The 19,338-nt window shown below is 41.0% G+C and overlaps 1 protein-coding gene across 1 annotated transcript in view; it reads left to right on the top strand.

Moving 5' to 3' along the window:
* magi2a (membrane associated guanylate kinase, WW and PDZ domain containing 2a) overlaps positions 1 to 19,338 on the top strand; it is a gene marked incomplete in the record, with an annotated part of 285,654 nt that overhangs the window by 246,786 nt on the left and 19,530 nt on the right. The window contains 4 exon segments of the mRNA XM_032505476.1: positions 2,039 to 2,246; positions 5,284 to 5,325; positions 5,438 to 5,553; positions 5,857 to 6,049. Coding sequence (XP_032361367.1) covers positions 2,039 to 2,246; positions 5,284 to 5,325; positions 5,438 to 5,553; positions 5,857 to 6,049 — 559 coding nt within the window.

The raw sequence follows: 19,338 nt of genomic DNA on the forward strand, positions 1-19,338 counted from the left end.
TGACTAATAAGGGAAGAACGGGGAATCGCCTAATTGTCATATCGACCTACAGTTGAGCTCAGCCTGCAGCTCCTGAGAGTTTCATTTGCAAATGAGCTTATCAACATTTGTCTGTCAAATCCAATACTGTACGTAACAGCTACTCAATGCTGGTGCATGTGCATTCGTTTTTATATCGTGATGTTGTCTTGTAAAGACCTACCTGCAGTGTCCTCTATTCATCTGACCAGCTAGACTATTAGCCAGAGTGTGTTTGCTTCAACAGTCCTAATCAAACAGTGAGAAAGTGAAAGAGAGATCAGGATGCAGTAGTCTAATCTCAGCCTTAACAAGGTCCCCAGTCTCAGCAGCCGGCGCCGTGCAGACGTGCTTCACATCAATAGCAGACGCGAATGAAACCTCAAAGAATGGAAAGACTTTTGATTCCATCCCGGAGCTTTTATGTAGCTGATATTTATTCTCGGTGCATCTTGAACCAGATGCCCTGTAATTCTCCATATTAAAGCGAGCCATATGCAGCCAGTCTCGCCATCTCAGTTTCAAAAAAGGCTTGTCTTTCCCTCCTGGTTCCATCTCTCACACTTTCTGACATGTCAACATGTCATCTTGGCTATCTTCCGTGCTGTGACTTAAGCGGCCTGACTTATCTGACACATCAAGGCTGACACTCTGGCTGACTGGCGTTGTCAAAGCTGCTGGTGTCACCTCAAACACTTGACAGCACATTTTCAAATGTGTTCTGGGATGTAGCATGTAAATTGGCTATAATTTATAAAATAATACCTTACAAAACAGAGTAGCCAATGCACTGACCAATAGGATCATTTGAAAATGATTTTCTTTTTGCTGTCATCCTCAAAACACCCATCCAAAATGAGGCCATAATTGTGCGACTATATGTTATCTTCTTACTATCCACATAATTGATGCACACTGAGATGTATATGGCAAATATAGACTGGAATTGTTTGTTTGTTTTAACTACTAACCTCACTAACTCTGTGGCTTCCACTTTTTCTAGCATGAATTTATAGCATTTCATTCGCTAAACCCCTCCCCCTAACAGGCAATTGTCCAATCATGGTTCAGCAACCGTATCTAAGCTGTCAAGCTTTGGATTTTTCCACATTCTTCCAATCAATTAGCTAACTTTATACTAGCAGTACGTGGGGCTACTGGTTACATAGAGAAAAAAAAAATCAGTTTAGTATATCAGAGTTTAGGCTCTGTCCTGCTCTTTATTCAGTTTGGTGGAGTTGAAAATTGGCCAACTCCAGCCAAGCTTGTGTAAGATAGCATCAGGTTTGCCAAACACTGAATTTACTCATCCTCAAGTAAAAATGATTTGGGCTTTTTAAAAATACAAACATTATATCATAAATCTGCTATTACTATAAGTTTTTTTCTGTAATGAACATCCTAATCATCCGAGGATTATGTTAAAATTAATATTATTTTGCTTTATACAAGAGGGGTGCTGTTTCTTTATTTCCATCTTTTATGGATCATCAGCTGGTGAGAATTTTTTTTTTTTTTCAACCTTTAGCCTCAATTATTAGCCTCATGTGCATATTTGAGGTAATTTTACAGGCTTTAAAATTTAATAAATTTTTTTTTAAACTAAACCACTGGAAACACTCAATTCAAACATCAATTGTAGCAATAACATAAGCTTATGAAGTTAGCTGCAGCTGATAAAACTAGGAAGAGTCGTCATTTCAGCCAAAAAGGAGAAGCCTGCTTTTGTCTTCCTCTGTAATCAAAGACCCAAAGTTTAAAATATTACTGCAAATTTCGAGTGATACATCTGCCACTATTATCATTGTGAAATGCATGCGTGCTGTGCGAGAACTAAAACTTTGACAGGAGTAATTACAGTAACTAAGAGCGGTGGGGATCAACAAACCGTCAAAAGTCATAAAGCAAACTCTGTTCAGTTTTTAGTGTTGTTATCATCGTTACAAGTCTAAAAATCGAGTGTCAGGAGCGGGAAAGGTGGTAGTGAAATATTGACCCTTCATGCCACTGTGCTTTACAGGTGCTGGAGCAGTGGGAGTCCCAGCAGGGCCAGGGCAGCCCTGCTCAGACCAGCCTGTCAGCCCCCGTTATTCCCCACAACACCCCCTTCCCAACACACCATCTCCACAGGGCCTCTGTCCCAGACTCAGCCTCCGAGGCCTTGGCCCTGGCTAAACCAGACCCTTATGACCTTTATGAGAAGTCCAGGGCTATCTATGAGAGTAGGCGTAAGTACCAGAGTAGCATTGTGACAAACACTTCTCTCTAGCACTGAAGAAAGATGGACTCCGCATTGGAAGGTGGAGTAATAAAGATTCACCACTCTTTTTCTCACAAACACACACACATTGAGTCACAGATTCTTTGGTGTTGTTCACTTTGGAAACTTGAAAAGCGTGTTCAAATGAGCCGGCCTCTTTCAATCAAACTGAAAGATCTGTTGCTGAATGTTCAGCCCAAATACCTAAGCTTTACACAATCATCAGACGGTTTGCCTATTAGCACCTGCAGATACTAAATCCTCATAGTATGCCATTTGATCTGCTCGTGTTACTGTAAATGGGAACACAGGCCAACACAAACACAAACAAAATCTGCCTTCAGTCAGCAGTCTTTTTACTGACTGGAAGGATCTTTATATCCAGACATCGACATCCTGCTAGCTCACATCATAAACGGAGATGTGTTCATGAATAAACAGTCCACGCAGCAGCTGATTTTTTTATGACATGCTTTAGTGCCAGCAACATTGCCATCCTCTGACTTGTAAAATGTGGCAAAAGTAATTTCTTCTTGTTATGATATCATCAGGATGCATCATAAAAAAATCTAATGCCCTGTTGGACCTTTTGGCTGTAGAAACTAGTATATGTACTTTTTTATGAGTCTATGTGTATGCAGGGCTGTAGTGCAGATTTTAGAAATACTGAGGTCCATTAGTCCAAGTCACCACCACATGCCCCTGTGCGTGAAAAATGCAGGTCTTTACAATTTTTTGGGATTTTGATGCAGATTCAAATCCTTTTCCACATTGCCTGGAAGAAGTCCTGGTGAATCTTTAATTTATTAGCCTAAAAGCTATATAGTCTACTAATATTGTCATTAAAATACCAAACCATGTTAGAATTTTTATGTGTAATCTAACCTCCACACAGATTGCCAAAAAACCCAAATTCCCAGAGAAATTGTGAGGATATGACCTCAGTGTCCTCAATGGCCTGCCTAGAAGTAGTCAAATTTGAGTCTAGAATTATCTCTTTAAATAACCATCATATGTAAGCTTTTAATTTAAATAATAGTAGACATAATTTTAATAAAACTTTATTAACACAGGAACACATAAATATTGATGACATGACGTTAGTGTGCTCAATGGTAGCTACTGCCCGGTGTATGTATCTCAAGTCTGGTGCCGTTCAGAAGTTAAAAGTAGCCAAAAATATTTTTAAAAATATGAATGTTGTCTCGTTTTGTGTGTATGGTGTGTCAGCATGAGTGGGACTCTCTTGGATTTTTCTTTGTTTTGGTTTTTGAGGTGGCCATGGCCGACATGCTATAGCAAAAGTTTTTCACAGGCAGGTGTTCATTCTTACTCGAGAGGATGTGGCTGTCAGAAAGTCTCCTCATCAAACCTCATCGGTCTTCCTGTACAATCATCGTCTCACCCTCCTCGTCAGCAGTGGATACTGTGATTAACAGTGTAACATTTGCTGTCATCTTCCTTCCAATAAAGGTCAGGGGTTGGTTGTGGTGAGGCTCAGTAGGGAATAGACGATGACATATTTGTATTTAATGCTCCGTTTGCTGCTCTTGCTGGTGTAGGTGAAACAGGGTGTGACCTTTTTGGCAGCCCAGGCTACTGGCCTCACGGTGGAGCACTGTGAGCAAACTCTGCTAATGTTGGTTCATTGTAATTTTCTGGGAGCCTTAATAAGTTGTCAGCATTTATGTAAACAGGTTTGCTTAAAGGGTCAGGTTGCACAAACTACAAAAAATAAATAAACTGCCTTCTCACTGCCTCTAGTGGAAGTACTTTCTACTGGCAAAATAGTCCCTATAATATTGGTTTACAGTGTTATCTGTGCATTATCCAGAATAAAATGACATTGATTTTGGAAACAGGCTATTGTGGGTGGCAGATTTTTCAGAGACAGATTCAAACTTTCCAGCATGGCTAGATACTACAAGAGGTAAGTGAGAAGAAATGTTTGTTTTTTTGTTTGGGTAAACCAGCCCTTTAAAGGTTCCCTCATGGTGCAGAGAAAGATGCATTGAGAAATTATTTTCTTAAAGTGTGTCATTCGACGGTTGGCTTAAACTGTGTGAATAATTGAACTAAAAACTGTGTATAAACAGAACAGCTGGGATGTCTAACCTTTTTTTCTGATAAATGGTAGCTTGATTAGACCAAAACATAAATTAATATAGAAGCGAAACATGACACAGGAGTTTTTTCCCTTGTATGCAAGCTTGTATGCAAGTGTCATACATTCAGAAGGATGAGACTGTGTTCTCAGAGAAAAATAGAAAATTGAACATCTACAAATCTTGACAAAATCTGGTGATTAAAATGAGATAAAATCGAAAGTTCAGAACCGCTATTAAAAGGACCTTGGGGTGTGATAATTTTGTCAATATAGGTTTTTTTGCCTTTTGAAAAATATATATTTATCTGTAAATCACTTTGACGTGATTTCTGACTGCAAATGGCATTGGTTTTAAAATATTTGCATGGTTACTCACCTGTGTTTACCAGCAAAACCAACTACATCTCAATAAGACGCCCTTTATGTGGTTTCCGTGGAAACAGATATGTCACTCCTCCTGTCTGTAGTGGTGATTTTCTTTCCCCCTTCTTCTTGCTGAGTCCCAGCCAAGCGCTCAGTCTGATTAAAACAGTTACAATTGGAATCAATTTTTCATTCGCAGCCACTTGTCTGCGGTTGATTTCATTTTGCTACTTTGCAGATCATAGTGTTGTGTGAAGTCCCTGATTGCAGATCAGTGCTTGCATCTCACCTCACACTGTAAATAAGTAACGGGTATATTACACACTGTAAGCACTTCCTGACTTTTATGGATGATGCTGAAATTCTGCACTGACATTAATGCTGAAGCAGGGCCTTTCTGCCTTCTTTTAGCCTTTGTGGGAGAATGTGCGTTTGCCAGTGTGCTGTTTGTGTAGGTGTGCATTTGTGGGTGTCTGTGTATGGACTACATTTGTTGTTGTTCATGGGTTCTTCCTGCATCTTTTTTTTCCCCTAGAACCTGGCCAAACGAGGGCAGTTTTTCCTGTGGACTCCTCAGGTAAAAGACTTCATCTCCACAGAGACACTGTTAAAAAAAAAATATACACTGCTCATGAAAAACAATATAACTCAAAAGACTTTTCATGATGTCTGTGGTGGTGTTGCTTCAGGAGCAGAGTATCAGGACATAGAGGTGCACCTGCGCAGGCAGAAGTCCGGCTTCGGTTTCCGGGTGCTGGGCGGGGATGAGGCAGGGCAGCCTGTGAGTCCGGAGACGTGTGAGAAGGCTCGTATGGCGATGGGCGTGGAACCCTGTCATTTTCTCCTCTCTAACCCACTACACACACACTGTGTACACCTAACCCCTGACCTTTGACCCCTGAGAGAGTGCTGGCTGCTTTGGTGTCTGTTGCTGTGTGTTAAAGTAACAAAACAATATTTCAATCATGTAATTGAGCTATTTATGTACCAGTATAACAACCACCTTAACACCCACTGCATGTGACACTCACAGATTCTACTCCAGCATCTCAAGCCATTTATTTGGACCTGCACTTCCTGTATATAACAGTCTACATAATAATAACAGATCTTGATCGGGGCGATCATCGAGAAGAGTCCGGCAGACCTTGATGGGCGCTTGCGGCCCGGTGATGAGCTGCTGTTTGTGGACGGGATCCCGGTTGTGGGGAAGCCGCACAGATACGTCATTGACTTGATGCACGGGGCGGCCCGAAACGGCCAGGTGAATCTGGTCATCAGGAGGAGGGCTCAGGCAGCAGGTGAGCAAACATTGAATGGAGTTGACATGGGGCTTTTTTATTTTGTTTCCTTCACCATTATGATAAAAACTTAATTAGATTAAATTATATTATATTAAAGCTATTGTACGTGGTTTTTGTCGCACCTATGACGAATTCTATGTAATGACAATAACACTGTCAGCGTGTTCACATGACTCAAGCCTTAACCCCACGCAGTTGCTAGTTGCCAAGGAGGACACGGAAGCCATGCTGAGAAATAGAGAAAGAGTTTTGTGGAGCCGATACTCTTCGTTAGCTCATTTGTCAATGGCTTGAATGTTATGGACGTTCATTAATTTCAAAAAGTTACGCACTAAATCTTAAAAATTTGATATTTACATTTTTATTTAAACATAGTTCCACAACAATTTTGATAATCAATGAATCAAGTAACTTCTGCTCATTAACATAAGACTCACTGGTTCTAGCTTCCTAGGTTTATTAATAAAGTCATACTTTTAGTTGGAACTGTGTCATTCTTTCCGTAATGTGATACAATTCTTTTGAAACATGAAGGTGCTGCAGGACATAACACAATGGCTGATCAGTCCTTTTTCTTTGTTAAGGTTTTTATTTAATCTTTTTTTTAGCCTTTATTGGTGATATATAATACAGTTAGCTGGCTGCATGAGTTAACATTTTGTTCTAGCTTGTTTGTATTTCTTTTAACCAATTACAATCTCTAATCTCTAATCTCTGAGTAATGACACTGAAGCCTCCCCCAAAAAACACATTCCTTTTGTTCTTACACACACCATTGCTCTCTGGTCCTTATTCAAGTTTCTTTACATTTCAGCCTGGAGACTGGGGTGGCACTTACTCCCATGAACTCCAGCCTCCCCTGTTCTCATTATCACTTCCTCCACACAAACACACACACACTCTTCTCACCAATCCACTTCTTCCCACTCTGTTCCGCCCTCTCTGTCAATTTCTTCTCACCAAAGACTACTGTCTGAGTCATGCCCGGCCTCTTCTGCGGCCCTTACTTCCATCCTAATTGTCTGACTCCCACTGGCACTTTGCAGTGTCACACTCCGCTCTCCGCTCCAAGCCCATAATTCTGCCTGCACCTATCGCCCCACATTTTACCCAATTCATTCCTCTTTTTTAGGCAATTTTTCCCCTCATAAAATAATTTTTTGTGCACTTGTTGGTGTAAGGAAATACTACAGTCCCTGACAAAAGTCTTGTCGCTTGTGTACAAATTGACCTGAAGTGCCGCTGAAATATATTTCTAATCAAGATTTATTTACAAGAAATGGCTCATTTTAATCCCAACAGCTTTTGTAATAATGTTTCACTGCAAAACGAAAATGTCAAAAAGTATTCTAATATTCACAGCTTGGTAATTTTTGCAAAGACATAAGTGTTGTCGCCTTGTCATATGAGCTTCACTTGGGACTAATAATGGATCAATCAGGTCTCAGGTGTGTATAAAAACAACCCCAGTACACTTACACAGACTTCACTCAAAACTGCAACTAGACATCTGCAAACATGCCTAAGATTCACCCTGGAACTAAAGTTTGGATTATCAGAGCTGAAGACCAATCCACTGCTGATGTGGCAGACACCTTCAATGTGTCTCAGCGTCAAGTACAGAGGATTAAAAAAACATTTGAAGATACTGGAGATGTTTTCGACAAGCCCAGGTCAGGCAGACCCCGCAAGACAACTGCTCGAGAGGACCGTTTGTTGCTCAAGAATCCAAGGCCGGCTCATTTTCCACTGCAGCAGAGCTCCACCAGACCTGGTCCCCTGAAGTCCCTGTGTCAACCAGAACGGTTTGTGGATTCTTCTCGAAATGGCCTCCTGGTCGAATCAGTGCCCGAAGCCGCCTAAACAAAAGACATTGAAAACGTGTGGCATTTGCCAAGGCCCACGCCTGCTAAAGGATAGACGCTGGAGAAGTGGAAGAAAGTGGAATTTTCAGATAATCTTCTGTTGAATTACCCCACAGTTGCTGCAATATTGCAGGAGACCTACTGGAGCCCATGGATCCAAGATCCACCCAGAAAACAGTGAATTTTGGTGGCGGAAATATCATGGTCTGGGGTTACTCCAGTATGGGGTGTGCGAGAGATCTGCAGGGTGGAAGGCAACATCATAGTCTCAAATACCAAGAAATCTTAGCTACCTCTTATATTCCCAACCATAAAAGAGGCCACATTCTCCAGCAGGATGGTGCTCCATCGCATACTTCCATCTCCACTTCAAAGTTCCTTAAGGCGAAGAAGATCAAGATGCTCCAGGATTGGCCGGCCCAGTCACCAGACATGAACATCATGAGCATATTTGGGGTAGGATGAAAGAGGAAGCATAGAAGACCAAACCAAAGAATATTGATGAACTCTGGGAGGCATGCAAGACTGCTTTCCTAGCTATTCCTGATGACTTCATAACATTGTATGAATCCTTGCCAAACCGCATGGATGCAGTCCTTCAGCTCATGGAAGTCATACAAGATATTAATTTGAATCTCACAGCGCCGCTATTAATTTGCTGACATATTTTAGTATTTGTAGTAAATTTGTTCAATATGTATAGGCGACAAAACTATGTCTTGCCAAAATTTGACCTTTCTGTCTTTTTTTAGTGAAACTAATTTATTTCAGTGCATTGAACATCATTTGGGAGGGTTTTAGCTTTTCATATGAGCTATTTCTTACACAAATGATTAATTAAAGTCGGTTATAGCAGGTGTTTCTACAAAAATAAGCGACAAGACTTTTGTCGGGACTTGTTCATGTGGGTATTAGCTTTTTATGGTGACAAATCTTCCTGTATCAGTGAGCTGGAGAAGTTACAATTCAGAAGTTCCATTCTTAACTGTTTGACTACAGAAAACCACAGCGCTGCTTCTCGTTGAGATATCAAAACAACAACACAGGGTTTGATCGCTCAGTACGCCAGAAATGCGTACACACAAAAAAGTTAGAGTGCAAGATTCTGTTTCCGCTCGGGCTGGATGACACCATGCTGCTTTTTAATGATGTGTTTTGCCACTTGTACAGTTGCTTTTGCTTTTCTGTTTTGTGTTGTGTCTGTATCTGCTTCTTGATTCTTCACAATGACGGGATTCAGCTCCAGCCGTAAAATCGATTGTTTTTGCAAATGCAACATTACCTTAGATTCTTCCAAAGCATTATGTATCACATTTTACAGCACAGGTCATAATGATGTCCTAAAATGCTGCTATAGTGACACTTTACAAATAGTAAATTGAGATTTTACATTTAAAGCATATAATGACGCTGATCTTTAACACATTGTTAAAAATTCAAATAAATGAATTGAATTTCATTCAATAATTGTTCAAGACCCAAAGAGATGAAACTATCAATATTAAAAGAACAAAAATATCAGAGAAAAGTCAAAAGTATGAAAACAGATTTGTGCATTACAACTTTGTTGTTCTTCTTGCCTGTCCCATTAATTGTCTCACGACCCCTCCCGATTTTTGTAGGACCCCGACCCCTAGTTTGGAACCGCTGGACTAAACTACCTATCTTATATAAAATTGTTAAAACCACTACAACACTACTATAAATTTATACTAATAACTCACTCACATACATCAATACTTTCACGGTTGATACTTTGAGTACTTTTTGTTAATAACACTTCTGTACATTTGATTTCGATTGTATAACCTGTACAGTATTTTGTTGTTGTTGTATTGTTAATTTTTCTTAAGTAAGAGACTGTACAAAAATTGTTGGGTGTGGAGGGCAACTAAACTTTATGTTTTACTTTTTAGAAAAAAAAACCGCCACAGAGTTATTAAAATTATTTTTGAAGCCCCCCTTGACTCCACTTGAAGAAAAAAACATCCTACACGACATGCGGCTGGTTAGCTAATTGCTTAAAATCACATTTGATTGGATACTTAATGTAGACACCCTGAGTTCAAACATAAGTCAATGAACAACAATGATATGAAGAGAAAGAGGATTTTGATATTTAATAAATCCTATGTTTTGCATATAACTGAAAGATTAACCCAGGGACACATGTTAGGACTAATTTTCTGGATCCTTCTCCAACCACTGTCTTTGTGTATATGCCCACTCAGCTCTCTACCTCCCCCTGCAGGTGAGTCCTTCCCGGAGAACGGCCGTACCTGGCTCTGTCTCCACGCAACACAGCTCCCCACACAGTGACTTCACCTATGGCAACAGCACCAGCACTACCCAGACACCCAACGCCAACATGGCAACCCAGCCCGCGCTTCAGACAGGACGTCGACCCCCAACACCAACCCAGTGATTCATCATCAATCGAAAGGAGAGCGAAGGCTTCGGCTTCGTATCATCAGCTCGCTCAACAGGCCCGAGGCGGCCGCCACCAACAGTAGGTCCAGGGATTGTTTTGGTGATATTTCATGGAGTTAAATAGATGCTTATGCATCATCACTCATACTCTACTCACATAACAAGCGCTTCATGTTACACCTCGCATGAAGCTCTCAGACACTATAAACTACCAGGTAAACTCAACTATTGTCAGATATGTGGCAAACTTAAGTATAAAGAGCCATGGCTCAATAACATGTTAAGCACCTCTCATTCCATCTCCTCAATTATGCATGCCCTCCCACGGCACGTCACTTACACACATCTCTAGATTCCCGCCGTCAGCATCAGTGCATCGCCCACACACATGAAAAAACTGAAAAAATCTGGATGGCTTACGTGCCTGGGGTGAATAGCAAAGTGAAAGAGACAGAGACATTCAGTCAGTCAGTCAGTGAGTGGTGTGTGAGCACAGACAGGCGTAATCCTCCAACCTCTGCTGAGCACGTCTTTACCTGCAGCTTGTTGTGTTTGTGTGTGTGTGTGGTGTGTGTGTGTGTGGTGTGTGGGTGTGTGTGTGTGTGTGTGTGTGTGTGTGTGTGAATCTTCCAACAGCGTGTGCCGCATAAAATTGGCCGCATCATTGAGGGCAGCCCGGCCGACCGCTGCGGGAAGCTGAAGGGGGAGACAGGATACTGGCAGTGAACAGCCAGTCCATCGTCAACATGCCGCACGCCGACATCGTTAGCTGATCAAGGTGCGGGCCTCAGCGTCACCCTGAAGATCATACCCCGGAGGGTAAGAGAACACGTGGATACGCACCCGGCACATGGCCATGATAGACGAGAACTTAAAACTGTAATACTATACAAGACATGATTTATGACAGTAATTGTTTTGCTCCATTAATCAATTTGTAATTTCAGTTTTGCAAATGTGATTCCTTCTAGATTAACTGTCACTTGTCACATTCATGAGTGGTGTTTCTCCTCTGGTCTGCATGTTCTCTTCACTGAATCACACTTTTGCATGCAAGGCTTGACAGAGGCTGCTGTCTATTACTGTGGTTGCAGCAATACAGAATAACATGACTATTTTTCTAAGAATTGTGTCATGTCAGTTTCTTAGGGATTCTTGTATGCTGCACTCTCAAGTTTCTTTGGCCCCCTAGAACAGATAACTGGCATAAATAACTAAGCAAGCAAGAATAGCTGTATATCTAAACTGAGGAATGACTTTCACCCCTTTTATCACATTTCAGTTTTTGCCTTTCATGAACATTTAAAGACCTTCTTATTCAAAGATACATTAAAGGTACTTAAGAGTTTTTGACTATTGTATAGTGGAGTGAGTTTCCATTTTGTTTTTATTGTGAATTGGGTAGTGCAATTTGCATATTATGAACGTACAGAGAATGATCACCCATCTGCACTCCCTTGGCTTTGTGGGCTTTATAGCAAGTCTACAGTCCGCAACTTTACTCTTTTGGTTCACTCTCAACCTCTACTAGTGTCGTTTTCTGGACACAGCAGGCCCATTTTTGTAAATTAACAATAAGAAAAAGTAGGAAAACTCTGTATACACTTGAGAGCCAAAGAGACAGATATTGGTAGCTGAGTTGACCCAACAGAGTTTGAAGAAGGCTAAATATTGGACTAAGATTTACCAGGTGGAAGAAAAAAACATGACTTCTTCATGTCTTCTGGATTGTAAATAAGAAAAGTTCGCTTAGCACAAACTTTATAATGTGATAATTTGTGTTCACGGTTGCTGGCTGCCCACAGTGGCCCACAACTTTTTTCATGAAGGTTTAAGCTTTAAAAAAAAGACTTTTACTTGTTAATAAAGCTTAAAAGTACATGTTTGTCCAATGCTTTTGTGCTTCTTTTTGAATCCCAGAGAGCAGCATCCCCCATCAGCCCCTAGCTCTGAGAAACAGAGCCCCATGGCCCAGCAGCACAGCCCGAAGACCCAGCCAAGCACCACTGCCTCACTGCCCAACCCACGTCACAGAGCCCGACCCTTTGGTTAACCAGCCACTCTCATGCTCACCAGACCCTGTGACCCACTGCCCGCCCCTCCTCCTCAGACCACACCCACGAGAGCAGGTAACACTGTTGATAAGGATTTCAGGTTACAGAGCATGACAATTTCTTCTCAAAGTGGCAGCAAACAGTTATGATGAAAGCTGTTTCAACCTCTGCAGTGTTACAGTGTCCCATTTGCAGCTGTCTTGATTTTCTGATGCGTGAAGCATTTTTTTATAGACAAGCCCTCTATCTGTCTCTGGGGCAAACATTTTCCCTGAGAGTACAGGTATGAGGAATCAGATACTTTTGTCCCCATTCTCTCAACTTTCTTCTTTTTTTTTATCTCGTCATCTATTGTTATAGTTTCTTCCATTTTTTCCTTTTTTTCTATCTCACTTTCTCTCTTTAGTCACTTTCACCCTCTCTTTCTCCTCTTCTTTCTTGTATAACATCACTTAACTCTTATGGACTAAATTATTTACACAAATTTTGTCTTTATAGAGATCTGTTGAATTTTTACAACACACCTACAGGGGTCGAAAATCTACTATGTCATTGCATTTCCCCTCAGCTTTACACAGTGCCTCAATCACTTTGTACTCAGCATCACCAGCTTCTGACGGAACTTGTTTTCATCATAAACTTTCATGTGATGTTGGGAATCAGTTTAATTTCCTCGCTTAAGTCATGTTTAATGGCTGTCAATAATAACCAAAACAAGCCGTCTCTATCAGACCCAGAAGTTTGCCAGAGCATTATTTTCACAGCATGCTAAGTGCGCCGAAACATACAAAGTTATGTAACATATCCAAAGATAATGATGACAGGAACATAAATCCTCCTGAAGTTCTTCCTTCATTCTGATTGTTCTGTTAGTTACAGGTCAAGGTGAAAGCAGGCAAGATGTTAAACCGACATCAGACAGCCGCCATTCACAGATTCCCGGCAGCCGCCGTGGACTACCGGCACCCTCCTGTGGCAACTACGGCGCCACCCACTTGGACTACAGACACCCGCCACTGCTCGACTACAGACAGCTAGCTACTGACAACCAGGCAGTTCACCACCCGACTACCGAATGCCACCAGTTCAAGTAAGGATGTGAAGATGTGATTCTCATCTAGAGCCCTACGGATCTTGAGGAGAGGACAATATAAATATTTGAGAATAAGGAATAAGATCCTTCAAAGCTGCATTAATCAATATATGTACATTTACAATGGATCAAATATCTTTGTCTGTGTGAAAGTTGCTGCTTGGGTGCCTGGATAGCTCAGTTGGTAAGCGGGCCCCCATATATAGAGGTTTACTTCTTGACGCAGTGGGTCCCGGGTTTGACTCCGACCTGCGGCCCTCTGCTGCATGTCATTCCCCCCCCCCCTCTCCTTTCATTTCTTCAACTGTTGTGTCAATAAAGCCTAGAAATGCCCCAAAAAGAATCTTTAAAAAGAAAGAAAAGAAAGTTGCTGCTAGTAGTGATGTACCCGCAGAGAATTATCACCCCACTCTACACATTCTTTAAGTCCTTCATGCAGAAAACCATTGATTTGGTTTTACAGCCTGCAATTTTACTGTTTAGTTTACTCTCACGGCTCAATATAAGCATTTCCAGCAGCAGCAGGCAGCAGTCTTCACTAACAAAAAAGCTCTATAAACCCTATGTACACTACCTGCCCAGTACCAAACAACAGACAGATGAATAAGCAGCCAGCTGGTGACCATAGGGGAGCATTTAAGCAACTTAAGAGCCTTGTGGAACCAGAACAATTCTCGGGTGGCCAGAAACTGAGCCCGCTAGATGTGTAAATAGGCTGCTGTTTGCTGAAACGTTGGAAAGCAAACTAAACCACAACTTAAAAAGCAAAAGTATGTCATGTTGTGTTTACAGTTTGTTCTTCTGCCCTCAAGTGGCCAAAACATTTATTATACTGCTTTACATTTGGTCACAGTGACCTGGATATGTGCTGAGTGGGGCATTTTACGGCAAGAAAATCAACTTTTCAGTGCTCTCTGCTGGAAAAACAATGTAATGATGACACTGTTTTCTAAATGACCACAACATATGTCTGGTAGCTGTTACTCCTCGTTACTTATTGTCCATATTATTCAATGTTGTGTGATAAGCTAATTTCATCTGATTATATAGCCATACACTAATTCTGCAGTGCAAGTGCTTCTTTCAGTCTTTACTGATTTTGCTTAGTTTGCACTGACCTGATTTCTTCAGTTTGTGGCCTCATTGTTTTTGTGGAAATGGATACAGTAAAGTTTTGACTCCAGGCTACCCCTTAATTACTTGTTTGTTTCACTCTATATTCTTTCCTCGTTGTGTATGCATATATTTCTACTTAGAGCTGACACTGTCTGCCTCAATTTATTGTAACTCTATGTTAACATTATTTCCCAGCCTACAGGCAGTTTGTATGTAATACTGCATTTTTAGAGAACGCCTGACTCACCACTCTTACTTCATTTTCCCCTTTGGTGTTGTTTGTTATATAAAACTGAGCAGACAAGTGCCATCTAACAGATACTGCTCGATACTTAAAAGAAATATTTTTAATGTTTATCTCTTGAGCAGCTCCCTTGTTACATGTGTACCTTTATATATATAAGGTGATAATATCATTCTCAATAACACATATCAAGTTATGTGTTTTATTCCTCCATTTTTTACTTCTTTGCTGAGTCCTAGAGACTATGGCCCATTTTCTCCTCTGATAACATCGGCTCTAATCACATCTGATCTATGCTTGTCTCAGCTTTCACAGGACTTCGACTTTTTCACAGGGAGTTGGAGAAAAGTGTGAAAGGCTTTGGTTTTAGACTCCGCGGAGGGCGGGAGTACAGATGGACCTGTTTGCCTACGCCTGGCAGAGGACGGACCGGCCATCCGCAACGGGAGGATGAGGGTAGGTCTGATGATGTAATTTCCTTTAAGTGAGCCACTACACCCCATTTGAAGGTTAAGCTGCTTTCTGTCGTCCTGGATTGCATGGCAGAAGATCACTGTAATGTCTGATGTTCAAGCTGCAACAGCAACTTTTTTTCTGAGCTTTAATAATAATCTGTCGAATAATTCAGATATGGTTTGTCCTTCGTAGCTGGAGTTTTTTTAGAAGTTTGTCTCCTTCCAAGTTCGGGAAACACATCCTCCTTTGCATTTAGTCAGATAATATTCAAAAGTTAAAGATAGATAAAACATTTAAGTGGCCAACTTATTTGTACTTTCCTGTCTGCAAGCTGCACACTTCTCCCTCTAGCTATAGTTGCTTCTGTACTATTGGTCAGAGAAGAACATCTTTTCAGAATTTTAAATAGATAAAATACTACTATGGAAATTTAAATAAACCCTTGATTCCACTGCCGTGTAAAGTTCCCCTCATTTGCTCAAAGTGCTTTGCTGCTAGCATATAAATTGTAACTTCCACAGTAGCTTTTCACGTCTTTCTTGATCTCCCACTTTCTCTTTTTCTGTTCCTTGCATTTCTCTGATCTTTATGTCTGGAGCTGGTAGCATCGGTCTGCTTTACATTCATTTATGTATGAACCTGTCAAGATAATGTGTGCAAATGCCCCCGAGAGAGTATTACTTTCCCTCCTCGTTGGTGCAGTTGATGGATGTCCAGTGGGCCTTGATGCAGGTGGAAGAGGAGGAGGGAATCCCTCTAGAGCTCCACTTCATTTCCAACAACAGAGCTATGTGATGAAATCAACTGGAATTCTCCTTTAATTTCACATACAAGCTGCTGTGATGTCTGACCAGCAGTGGAGAAGTATTGGATCCTTTACTTAATTAAAATGTATCCAAACAATAATCTAAACATACTCTTACAAAATAAAAAGTCCTACATTCAAAACCTTTATCAGTGTAAGTGCAAGCTTTTATCAGCATGTGCTTCAAGTATTGAACGTAAACGTAATTATACTTCAAAAAAGGGCTGCTGTGGCTGAAACATTATTTCCTATTTAGAAATGAGATTGTTAATACTAATGCATCTAATGTATTATTTGAGTGTTAGCTGGTCAAGGTCAAGCTAGTAAGTTTATAATGTTAAATACAGTTTGGTATTTTAGTCCAGCCCTAGCTCAGTTGGAGATTTGGGTGTGTTATGCTACTAGCAGCTCATGTAGCCTTTAGTCGGTCTGGTGTGCACCACTTTTTCTAACTCCACACCCCTAGTCTTTTTATGTATTTATTTTAAGCTTATTGTACGTTTTTTGTAAAATCTCAATCTGAAAGTAACTACAGCTGTCAAATAAACTCAGTAAAGTAAAACAACTAGAATATTTCCATTAGAAATGTACAGAGTGAAAGTATAAGTAGCAAGAAATACTCGTTACTTTTCTCCACTTAGTCAGAGAATGGCCAGACGTACCCTGCTGGTAGGTACTGCTGTTAAATAGATTTTAGAGAACAAGGTGCAGAGACCACTCTTTGATCCGGCTCCAACAGTCTTGATCCTACTGCCGGATGCAGAGAGGAATCGACATTAACTCTTAACTTAAGTAAATGTAAGGAATTGGTTAAAAAGCATTTGACATGCTTGTCATTTTGATTTTGACATTTCAGGTGCAGGAATCAAAGTTTACTGGCACTGTGACTCACTGCAGTCTCTCAGTCTCTCCTAACAGGCACTTTGTCACATCTTCAAGAAGGAAATATATCTACTTTGACCCTGCTCGTCAAACACTACCAATTCTAACGGCCTTTTTTAGTGGCAGTGCAGAAGCTTTTAAAGAAATTGTATGAAGTGATTGGTTATTACGGATAATCATTCGCACATTTAATTACCTATCTAAGCTTTAAACCATCAATTAAAGACTAATGTGCATGGGCATCAGCTGCAATAACCGTTCCTGCTTCATTTCCACCTCACACTCCCTGTGCTCAGCATTCATGTGCCATCCATTCAACTTCAGTTCCCTCTTTATTAAAGACGAAATGGAGATCACTCTCCTCTGCTGTTATGAGGTGGGATTAATGATCAACCATCTTGCCTTCTACCTCTCTTCAGCCCCTGTAATGACACCTAATGACTCCCCCCTCTTGACTCAAGTCCGCTCCTGACTTTCAAATTACCCCTGCCATCACCGGAGGACTTCTCCATTTGTAAGCGTAATTGGCCGCGTGTTTGTCCTGTTCCCCATGAATCCTCCCCATTAGTCAATCTTGGAGTTGTCTCTCAAAGGGCTGAGACTGAGAGTCTTGAAGGAGGGAGGACTGACGTTTGACCCATCCACATTGTCACCAAGAAAGATGGTTAACTGAGGTGCAGCAGTTACGCTGGTTTGAAAGTGGCAGGTTATTGATAGGACACAGTGTCCTACATGTTCCATAGAACCCCCATGAGAAGGGGTCCATAATTCCATCGAAGTAGGCCCCAGTTAGTTATAGCTGACACCAGTTCATGGCTGGTAATGCTAATTAGCGCTTACGGAAGCTCATGGGAAAGCCAGAGAATTAAAGATCCATAGTGATCCATATAAATCACTAAATCGTCATCTATTACAAAAGAGCTTGTTGATATTGTCTTATATTTAGTGGGCTCCTTTTCAAAAACCTGTCACATCACTCAATCGTAGCATGTATGCAAACACCTTCATTAATCTGCTTATCTTATTTTTTTAACCTTTGTCAACTAGTATGTACTAGTACTAGTAACAATATGGCACCTATATATGTTTTACGCTATTAATTATTTCTACAGTTTACACATGCAAGGTCCTTAAATGCTGTTCATGCACAAAAGTATAATCTTCATATTTTATTTTGATTGTGTTCCAGATGTGAGTGGTGCAGGGCCGGTTAGCAATTTCAGTTTGGTTTCCCCCAGTGCTTCACAGTAACCGGATAAAGAGCTGAATGATACTCCGCTTCGTCCTGATCTAGTGCTGGCTGCTCTGTAGTCACACAGTATTTGTCAATGAATAACAAAGTTTCTAAAGTTGTTTGCAGCTAAAAGACGACTTTCTCTCTTCCGAGGCCAAGCTTTGTCTTTATGGACCTGTCTTGTGCAGAGGGTGCCTTATATGTTCAAACAGAAGTGGGCCTTCTCCAAACTGTTGTCACAAAGCCAGAAGCACATTGTTGTCAACATACCATTGATGATGTAGCATTTTTTCCTTACTTTAACTAAGGCCATAAAAACCACTCCGAGCCAAATGTAGAAACAAGTATGTGACACCCCTGTCCGTATAGTTTTTTATCAGTCTATATCCATGACGTTCCCTTCGAGGTTGCTCCGATGTTGCCAGAATTCGCGCCGATGTCACTCTTTCGCCGGATGTCCGTTACCTCTTGCTTCTTTGTGTTGGAATTTTAAACTCTGATGGATTTATGAGGACTATAGTTAACTGCTCTTCATCTCTGCAGCTAAATCCAAACAGCGCTCGCACACTCTGTCCAATCTGAGTTTTCCGTTGCAGCACGACTAAACAATCTTTGAACGCCCACATGTTCACCAAAACAAGTTCCTTCCTGAGGCTAATTGTTAGGGCACGGTTCCTCAGTCTGGCGCGCCGCCCATGATGATTGTGATTGGTTTAAGAAATGCCAATTAACCAGAGCACGTTTTTCTCCGGATGCTGTGGGGCTAGCCAGACCTTCCTCCACAGCATCGCGGAGGAAGTCTGGCAGTGCAGACTAGGTTTTTATGAGTGAATGAAAGCTTTATTGTCCCTATGGGAATTTGCTTTGCCCAGGACATGAAAGAACATAAAAAAATAAACTAAACATAAGACAAAACATTATTCGGACTTTGTAAGATTGAAATCTGACTAAAAACATGTCAGTCTGCACATTCCTCTCTGACAGATATTTACAATCTTTTATTCTTTGTCCCACACTTCCTGACATCCAGGTTGGGACCAAATTTGGAGATCAATGGAGAGAGCACCCGGACTGACCCCGCCAGGCCTCGAGCGATCAAGTCTGGAG

The sequence above is a fragment of the Etheostoma spectabile genome, chromosome 23 (genome assembly GCF_008692095.1).
Source record: "Etheostoma spectabile isolate EspeVRDwgs_2016 chromosome 23, UIUC_Espe_1.0, whole genome shotgun sequence".
In the NCBI taxonomy this organism is placed as follows: Eukaryota; Metazoa; Chordata; class Actinopteri; order Perciformes; family Percidae; genus Etheostoma; species Etheostoma spectabile.